Source organism: Rhinopithecus bieti, unplaced genomic scaffold, assembly GCF_001698545.2.
Source record: "Rhinopithecus bieti isolate Rb0 unplaced genomic scaffold, ASM169854v2 scaffold_76333, whole genome shotgun sequence".
NCBI lineage: Eukaryota > Metazoa > Chordata > Mammalia > Primates > Cercopithecidae > Rhinopithecus > Rhinopithecus bieti.
The window spans coordinates 5,338-15,544 of NW_016827993.1; the positions used below are offsets into that span (position 1 = coordinate 5,338).

The following is a 10,207-nucleotide window of genomic DNA, read 5'->3' on the forward strand; positions in this document are numbered from 1 at the left end:
AAAAAAAAAAAAAAAGCTGACTGAACTGTTAATACAGTTCTGCAATTCTGATAAAACACTTTTATAGGAACTGTCTACAAAACAAAAACTGCTGAGAAATACTTTTAAATTAAAATGTTAACAGTACATCTGAGAATTATGTCCAATCTAAACTTACACATATTTTTTTCAATTGTATTTTCCTTCTTTAAGTTTTTCAATGTAGTAACACAGCTTTAATGCTGGCCCCAGCTTCAGCCCCATATACTTCATCATCACATCACTCTTGAGTAGGAACAGAGCCTTCCCATCAATTTCCTACAGAGAGAAGGAAATCATACTCATTAATAATGCTTTTATATCAAGTTATTTATACATAAGAACATGTAAAATAGAGCAGCTGTATACTCCGGATATATATTCTCTGAATATGCTTTATTTCCTGAAAACTATTAAAAATATAATTTATATAGTGAAGCATCATTTGATAATTTATGAATTTAGTTTAAATTTAAGAAAAAGAAAATTTAACCTTGTATCTTCAAGAAATGTCCCAAGTATCCAACAATCTGACTTTAAACACTGTGTGTTAAATAAAATACTAAACATATCTATGACAAAGGGTCGAAAACAATGATAGAAATTAATTTCAGATGATCAATAACTTTCTGAGAAGGGCCAGGAATATGTCAATATCAATGCAAACTGTAAATGTGCTATACAGTGTTGTCATTATGTTGAAGGCTAATCAGTTGTCTGAAGCTGGTTAGATGCTAAAACTAATTACTAATTTTCTTGCAATAGTGAAAAGGGTACCTCAGATAATAGATCACTCATTTGATTTGTTAGAAAACACTGAAAATATTACTTAATAGTCACAAGGCATCCTCCTAAAATTCTTTATTACCTTAACCAATTTATGTTATGGAAGCATATTATTTGGTATTTGTGAGTTCCTGTTTAAAAGGATGTACTTAATCTTATACAGTTGCTGGATTCACTGGAGGAAGGCCACCCTGTAATAGCCTGTGGTCAACCCCTCCTACTCATGGTCCTGGCGCTGAGCTGGGAGCAGGTCGGGGAGGATCCTTGTATCTGTCGTTACAAAGGGGAGGTACACCTGAGAGTTGCAATGCTGAATCATTGTATCTTGAGAAGGTGAAGCAGTTTGTATTTTAAGCACCTGGATACTCACTTAAAGAACAGACCATTAATCTACCATTTAAGGAACTAATATCTTGGGAAAATAACCTTTCTCACATATGGAAAATCAGTTGATAGGGTTCCCCACCATCCACACAGCATCCAAATGAAGGGCCTGCACAGAGGTCATTCAAAGGCATTACGGCAGGAAAACCGGATCAAAAGATACATTACATGTTGCCTGAAGAGGTCGGCGAGGGGGCCTGATATCTGAGGATCTGTATGTTTCATAAACTGTATCACTTCATCCACAGACCAGGTTGAAGGGTCCTTAGAGAAGCCTTGTTTCAGGACACTGGGATCAGGTACAGCTATATAACTTGGAGCTTCAATGGGGGGGAAAAAAGACAAATCATACTTGACCTGATCATTATCCTGAAAGAAGAGATGTTAGGTAGGGAATAATGGTCTCATTTCTGGAACCTTTTGTTAAGTTCCCCAACAAGGTCTCAAGACTCCAACTGTGAAAGCTTATACAAAGATGATGTGAGGATGGCTACATAAGAGCATCCCATCTGACCTCCCCCAAACAACAAAAGCAGGTTCAGAAGTTACCTTAAAGCTTCAAAGATCACAAAACAGACTAAGCAATCCAAGGCCTCTTTGGCCACAAGCAAATACAGCAAAAGATCTGTTACTTGGGTAAAATTAGGTTAATCTAATCTAACCTATGACTTCTCTCTTAAGTCTTCCAAGGAATTTCAATCTCTATCTATCTGTCTAGATTAGGTTTATTTTACTAGCTAAATCTGATGGAAATTCCCCAAATTTACAGTTGGTTTTATTTTGTTTGTTTGTTTTGTATTTTTGTTGCTGTTTTGGTTTTTTTGAGACAGGGTCTCACTCTGTTGCCCAGGCTGGAGTGCAGTGGCACAATCATGGCTCACTGCAGTGTTGACCTCTTGGGCTGAAGTGATCCTCCCACCTTGGCCTCCCAAGTAGCTGGGACTACAGACACATGCCACCACTCCCAGCTAATCTTTATATTTTTTGTACAGACAGGATTTATCCATGTTGCCCAGGCTGGTCTCAAACTCCTGGGCTCAAGCAGTCTGCCCACCTCAGGCCCCCAAACTGCTGGAATTACAGGCATGAGCCACCACGCCTAGCCAAATTGAGTTTTCTAATTGCTTAAATGTGTTCACTTTAATCAAATAATTTCAATAATCCCATTATTTTTGATAAACAAAGTAGTCCTTTTACCAAATCTCTCTGATGTATCCAATAAGAATATTTTTAGCATCACTTTACTCTTTAGATTCCTGTCTCTCATGGCTTAAATGCTTATCTGAATTTTGTTGTTGTTGTTGAGACGGAGTCTTGGTCTGTCGCCCAGGCTGGAGTGCAGTGGCACAATCTCAGCTCACTGCAACCTCTGCCTCTTGGGTTCATGCCATTCTCCTGCCTCGGCCTCCCGAGTAGATGGGACTATAGGCGTTCGCCACTACGCCTGGCTAATTTTTTGTATTCTTTAGTAGAGACAGGGTTTCACTGTGTTAGCCAGGATGGTCTCGATCTCCTGACCTCGTGATCCGCCCGCTTCGGCCTCCCAAAGTGCTGGGATTACAGGCGTGAGCCACCGTGCCTGGTCGTTTATCTGAATTTTGAAGAAAACAAGATTATTTTCTGCTAAGCTAGGTCAGAAATAACTTTAACATTTAATTCCTTTATCATGTTTAATTGCATATTTTGGTTGAAGGTTTATACGTTAAAAAAATACATAACTGAGACATGAAACAATTTAAGTGCTCATATCTCAAATGGTCTTAGCTGCACTCTTTACTAAGTTGTGATGAAATCTGTGTCCTGACAAGTATTCATTTACTCAACCAGAGCCCTTAACTCCCTAAAGTTAGTGTGTGATAACTGAAGTGCATTTTGTACTTAGCTAGGAAGATTTGTTTCTCTAACCAAGGACAGTCAACACAAATTAGATGGTTTTTTGTGTGTGAATTAGCCAAAGGAGTACCCTTTCTTTCCTACCCTCTGGGCTATGGCCATTTTAGAAGCATTTTAAGTACTTACCTAGGGGAAGGGTAAAGAAAAACAGAAAATAAAAGAACTTATAGTGGTTAATTTTTTGTGTGTAGCTCTGAATTTTATTTCTTTCCAACATCACAACGATGATGTGAAATAAAAACTCTATACCAAAATATATTCTCCCCTTCACTCAGAGAAAAAAATGTTGGCCATATCTACAGAGAAATTCTGCTGGGCTGTATCGACCCAAGTAAAAATGATGACGGTGTAGACCACGCTGTGCCTAAGGCATTCTGACAATTTAGACAGAAACACTATCTCCTTTAACTCAACAAAGACACAATGTAACATGAAAAAAAATCACTGGCAAAGCTAATCATATCTCTAATTTAACTTATATTTTTGTGGAATTTCTGGTTTCTGTCATAATCTGGTACATTTATGTTTTGAATAACATGTAACTAGTTTTACAGTTTACTGCAGATAAACTATATGTAAAAAGATATGATTTGGGGTATAAAATTAATTTTATACTAAAAATAAAACCATAAGATTTTCTATTTTTAGTCTATTATGAAAATATAATTTAATTGGGCCTACACCTTCAAAACAATCAGAGAAGTTTTCAACCATTACATTACTGTTATTCAAATAATTACATGAAACAAACTAATCATGTGAAAAATAATCAAAGTCCAGTCATGCTTTTCTCCTGAACGGTTCTGTCTTATATACACTGGCATATCAATCAATATTTATAGAATAAGTATAATGAAAGTATGAAAGTGATCTGATTCCCCACGACATCACTGGATTTCTTTCCTATAATAAAGATCAGCAATATTTTTCATTCGAATAATGGGACAAGGCAGGACAGGAAATTGTGTGAGCATCACTGGCTGTCAGGAGTGGAATCAGCTCTAGGTAACAGTTCAAATGCCTCAAAAATAATAGTAATGGCACCTCTGGACAGTTTCTAATGAAAATAAGTATCTGTTCTTGGGAGATGTAAGTACTACAGAAGTTAAGAGTACAACCCTGGAGTCAGAGTGTTTGAGTTCAAGGACTGGCCCAGCCACTTTTTAGCTGAGGGACTCAGCCAAATGACTTCTAATTTCTCACCTGAAAATGCTTGCCAGCACCTACATTTCAAGGAATTGTTGTAACAGTATCATGTAGGAGGCCATATGAAATATTATATGCCTGGCATATGTCAGATAGTGATGAAGATGATTATTATTTCTATTACCAGTAAGTAAATTACTAGAAAGCAATGTTATTACTATTAGTCTCTACATTCCTAAGAAGACCAGAAGCCAGCCTTCTGAAGCCCCAATACTGGCTACCTTAGCACAACAGTGTTTGACATACATTTCGAAGTGAGATACTCAGCATTAGAAGTAATCTTATACTGAAGGCCTATCTTCAAAAGGTCAAACTTTGTGAAAATACTTTAAAATGCAGGGTATACTAGCCCTTATGGAATAAGCATCTATTGTTAGACACTGCAAACCATGTCACTCTAAAAGCAGAGAAAATCTCCAGAAGGGATGGGGCTGACAACATTAAATGTGTCATGGGGTGTGCACAGTGTGGTTGCCCATAGATAACACCCATGATCAAAGGCAAGGGTTCCCACTTCCTACACTCAACCTCGCCTACGTGCCTACCTGGAGAAAAAGGACAAGACACTTATTCCCAACCTCACTCTCCTGCACCCTTAATCCTTCAAAGGTACAGGGTATTAGCCCTTTTTGCACATTGAAGGCTGTTTTGGCTCTTTCTTTCTTTCTTTTTTTTTTTTTTGAGACGGAGTTTTGCTCTTGCTGCCTAGGCTGGAATGCAATGGCGCAATCTCGGCTCACTGCAATCTCTGCCTCCCGGGTTCAAGCGACTCTCCTGCCTCAGGCTCCCGAGTGGCTGGCATTATAGGCATGCAGCACCACCATGCCTGGCTAATTTTGTATTTATTTTTAGTAGAGACAGGGTTTCTCCATGTTGGTCAGGCTGGTCTCGAATTCCCGACTTCGGGTGATCTGCCCGCCTCGGCCTCCCAAAGTGCTAAGATTACAGGCGTGAGCCACCCCGCGCCCGACCTGTTTTGGCTCTTTCTAAATGGCAACAGGATGTTGCCCTACTTATACACGTCATGTCTTCCTGGTGGGTCTGAGGAAGGATGTGGAGAATGAGGAAATGGTGTGGCTGTGGTAACAAGATGCCAGCCCGAATCCAGGAGTCAACACAGGCTAAGGCCAGGAAAGGTCTCAAGAGAGACTAAGAAAAGTGTACAACAGAAAGGAGAGGGACTGTCTTTCCAGGCCTCAGAGTCATGAGAGGTTTGTGAGTCCAGACAGTACCCAAGCAAATGATAAATTACAACTGCTCAAGCACTACTAATCTGAGAAGTCTCTATCAGAGACATGGTTGGTGATCCAGATCCCCAGAGACAGTTCTGTGCCGTCAAGAGGATTGGAGGATCCATAATGGTCTGACCTGACAGTGATGTGAAAGGGAGGACTCAGCCTCCCAAATTTTAGCACTTTCTCCAATGTGATACTCTCAGGGGATGCTGTTAGGTATGAAAATCTCAAGGCAAAAGACAAACACATTGAGAGCCACTATTTTTGAACATACCTTCACTTTTCCTCTGCATTTGGAATTTAACTTCATGGGGACTGCTCTTGGGGGATGATTTGTCCCCAACTAGTAGTGAACTTGTGGTGCCTGGCACACTTTGAGAAAAATCCTGGGAGACTGAAGTATGAATATACATAGGATTTCTACAGGCAGGATTCAAACAATTTCCTGAATTTAGTGATGAGCTCTTAGAATCTTCTGAAAGATTTTCCTCTTTGGGAATGGCATTTCTCCCAGCAAACAATGGTTCTTCTACAGGGAAAAAGACAAAGGAGGCTATCTTCAATAGACTTACAATTCAAATACTACTAAAAGGTAAAAAATTTCATCCCTAGCAAGTTCACTTAACTTGTGCTATACTGAACCACAACGCTCTAACACAAAGTTCATGGCTATCCTCTCCTTGGTATGGATGCATGCACTGATTGATTGATTGATTGAGACAGAGTTTTGCTCTTGTTGCCCAGGCTGGGGTGCAGTGGCGCAATCTTGGTTCACTGCAACCTCCACCTCCTGGGTTCAAGCGATTCTCCTGCCTCAGCCTCCCGAGTAGCTGGGAGTACAGGTGCCTGTCACCATGCCCGGCTAATCTTTTGGGTTTTTTTTTTTTTTTTAGTACAGACAGGGTTTCATCATGTTGGCCAGGCTGGTCTCGAACTCCTGACCTCAGATGATCCACGCGACTTGGCCTTCCTTGGCATTTATATTAATGGACATTGTCCTACAGTCCAAAGTGATTCCATATCACCTATATTTTTCATAGTAACTTACTATCATTTGCCAGTCTTGCCACCAAGACTATAAACACCTCACTAAAGCATGTTTTTAGAAATGCAGTTCTTCATTACTATTTGTTATAATATGATCATACAGTTGGTTTCTAACATTTGTTTACTACTTGGGCAGTTAACACCTTCTCTGGAGAAAGGCAGCAGGTTTTTCTATTCTTCTTTCTACCAATTTTTAGCAATACAAAAGTGAAGGAAAAAGGTTATTAGGTTATTATAATTTTTTTTTTCTATGGAGAAATAACAGCCGTGCACTTCTGAAGGGAATGAAGTGTTCAACAAAGCTGTCCAAGTAGTAGCCTAACTGCCAAACTTATTTAGGCAAATTTACCTCTCTACCTCCAATACTACCACCCCAAGAGTATACACAAGTGGTAGCAGAGAAACATTTCTTCCCAATCCTGGGAGGTGTAAATGCTATTTACCTTCAGATGCATACTCCTTTGTTTTGGGGAGCTTAGGAGAGAGAGGAACAACATATGGTACAGATTGCTGAGGAGATCGTTTGGTGCTTTGCCTTCCTGTTACATCTTCTTTTGCTGTTCTCAAAGGAAAAACAGTTGTCTGTTATAACGAACTAATATACTCAAGCATTTTCATATCATCAGCATGAAACACTTGTTTCTACATCATTTGCCTACAATACCTTCATTGACAACTTCTCAATTATTTGATGTTCTTGAATAACATGTGTCTATTTCATCCTATTTTATATTTTCACTGAAATAATATTCAAGAGTTAAAAAGCATTTAACTCTTAATATGGGGTTACCAGATCTCTCTAAATATCTCACAAGGCAGTGAGGCAACCCATTAAAATGTGTCTAAAATGGCCTGGGAAAATTGCTCCCATGAGCAGGAGGAGTTAAAACTTCAGAGAAATTAAATAAAAGATATGGTATAATGAACATCCATTTTGTTAAGTAACAATCCTGGCTTAGAGCTACCCTTAAAACAAGTCTACTGCTTACTTATCATTCAACCAAACACACTTCTACTTAAAGGACCACTCTGTAAAACATGATCCTGAAAGTAAAGACAGCTTTAATCATCAATTATACCCTAAGTATCAACAAATATCCTGATTTAACCTCTAACTAAAAGGACAAATAAGGTATAAGAAAAATCTTAAAAGTCTGATAGTAGACCTCAAAAGAGAAGAAAGATTGCAATGAGTATCAAAGTCAAACTTCATCTGGTTCAAAATTTCGGCTGAGGGCCAGGCATGCTGCTCAAAATGTCATGATGAGTAACCTTTAGTTCAATCTAGTTACTCAGTGAATCCCAATGAGTCCGGTAGAGCTCTTACCACTTTAGTTTTATTTTTAATAATGGACTATAAAACCAACAGGCAAAACATATCTCAAATTTCTACAATTAATTAAGACATTAAATTCTAAGGAAAGTTGGCTTTTCATACCAACTTAATATGGAAAATTCGAGTTCTAAAATACAGTTTTCTATAAATGTTTATTTCCCTCAGAATCTCGGCAAGATTAGAAAACATCTTTATCATTTATATGTAATGTACTAATGCTTTATGAAAAGTTTACGAAGCTAGGTATGCTCTACTATTTGGGGCTGAAACAAATATAAAATTGACTCGACTTCTGCTTCTGGGTATTGTAGTAAGGCTAAGGGAGGAAAGTGTTCCTACAGAGATAACTAGGAAAAGCCAGGTAATTTACAAAGTATTTTTTAAATCATCAGAGAAGCACTTCCAGGATGACTGATCAAAGACCTCCAAAAATCTACTCCTTCATAAAAACATTGAAAACAGTGGCAAAAACTATAAAAACTAACTTTTTCAAAACTCTGGAAATTAAAGACTTCCCACAATCCAAAGTGTTTAAGAAAAATGAATGGATCTCAGAAAAAAACAGCAAATTCTATGGCATTTTAACTTGCCCTAATATAATCCCCCTCACCCCATTTTCACAGTAGCCTTGAAAATCAACACTTCACAACTACGGCAGGTGTGAAAAACAGCCATGCAATAGTCACTGGATGGGGACATAATGGTTTTGGAGCTCTCCAAAAGCCCCATGCCCAGAGAACTATCACTTAGACCAGTCTTGAAGCTCACTGAAAAGCTCCTTTTCAGGGTTTGTCTTTATTTGACCTACATTACAGCTTGTTCTGTGTGAACAACCCCATCTCCAGGGCATCTGATGGGGGAAAATGGTGGCAACTGTTTAACTTTGCAGCTGCCTGAGACCATATTACCAGTCAGGGCTAACAATAGGCTGGCCAAAAAGCTTAAAAGGAAAACTGGGTATAAGATGCCCCCTAGGAGACTTTGAAAAACACAGACATATTCCTGGGAATCTAGATAGTTCACATGCATGTGCTTGGATGTATATATGCATGCCCAGGAAAGACATGAGAACACCCTAATCTTTCATCTCTGGCTGACCTTGAGGCTCTGCACAAAGTTGACTTACAAACTGCCTCTTGGAGCACTGACGTTATGTCCCAACACACACCCCTTGGCCAAGGCTGGGAGATACACTGGTTCCAGGTATTTAAGGAAATTTCTACCCAATCATTAACCACATTAAGCTAACCAAGCAGACTTCAGTGACTACTCTTAACAAAGAAATACAGCCTTTACAGAATTAGTCCAGGAAAAGTCACTAAACAGCACCAGCAACAACAACAAACCCTAGGGAGAAGGGAATCTGATTTCCAGAGTTGCCATATTATATGATTTTTAAATGTCCAGTTTTCAACAACAAAAAAAATGAGACATGTGAAGAAACAATATGGTCCATACAAAGGGAAAAAAATCAGTTAACAGAAACTGTCCCTGAGGAAGTCCAGACATTGGACTTACTAGACAAATACTTTATTTTGGGACACGGTCTCACTCTGTTGCCCATGCTGGAGTGCAATGGCATGATCTCAGCTCGCTGCAACCTCTGCCTCCCAGGTTCAAATGATTCTCATGCCTCAGCCTCCCAAGCAGCTGGGATTATAGGCACATGCCACCACACCTGGCTAATTTTTGTATCTTTAGTAGAGAGAGGGTTTCGCCATGTTAGCCAGACTGGTCTCAAACTCCTGGCCTCAAGTGATCGTCCCGCCTTGGCCTCCCAAAGTGCTGGGATTACAGACGTGAGCCACTGCACCTGACCTAGACAAATACTTTAAATCAGCTATTATAAATATATTCAAGGAACTAAAAAATGAAAATCATGTCTAAAGAACTAAAAAAAGGCCAGTGTATTAGTCCGTTCTCATGCTGCTAATACATACCTGAGACTGGGTAATTTATAAAGAAAAAGAGGTTTAATAGACTCACAGTTCCACACGGCTGGGGAGGACTCACAATCATGGCAGAAGGCAAAGGAGGAGCAAAGGCACATCTTACATGGCAGCAGGCAGAAGTGCAGAGCAAAGCAGGGAAAGCCCCTTCTAAAACCATCAGATCTCATGAGAACTCACTCACTATCACAAGAACAGCATGAGGGTAACTGCCCCCATGATTCAATTACCTTCTGCTGGGTCCCTCCCATGACATGTGGAGATTATGGGAACTATAATTCAAGATGAGATTTGGGTGGGGACACAGTCAAACCATGCCACCTCATCTCTATTAAAAATACAAAAATTAGCCA

The 10,207-nt window shown here is 39.3% G+C and overlaps 1 protein-coding gene across 2 annotated transcripts in view; it reads right to left on the bottom strand.

Annotated features, from left to right (window-relative positions):
- Positions 1–7,121, bottom strand: part of LOC108523541 (sex comb on midleg-like protein 2) — an 11,469-nt gene extending 4,348 nt beyond the window's left edge. Inside the window, exons 1-4 of one of the 2 annotated variants that reach the window (XM_017864186.1) lie at positions 7,013–7,121; positions 5,797–6,051; positions 1,357–1,508; positions 158–297 (exon numbers count right to left, since the gene is read on the bottom strand). In XM_017864186.1, the coding sequence (XP_017719675.1) occupies positions 169–297; positions 1,357–1,508; positions 5,797–5,935 (420 nt within the window). In that variant the 5' untranslated portion in view covers positions 5,936–6,051; positions 7,013–7,121 and the 3' untranslated portion in view covers positions 158–168. Of the gene's footprint in view, positions 1–9; positions 298–1,356; positions 1,509–5,796; positions 6,052–7,012 lie in introns of those variants that run through there. The other variant, XM_017864185.1, reaches the window with a different exon arrangement.
- Between the last annotated feature and the right edge of the window lie 3,086 nt (positions 7,122–10,207).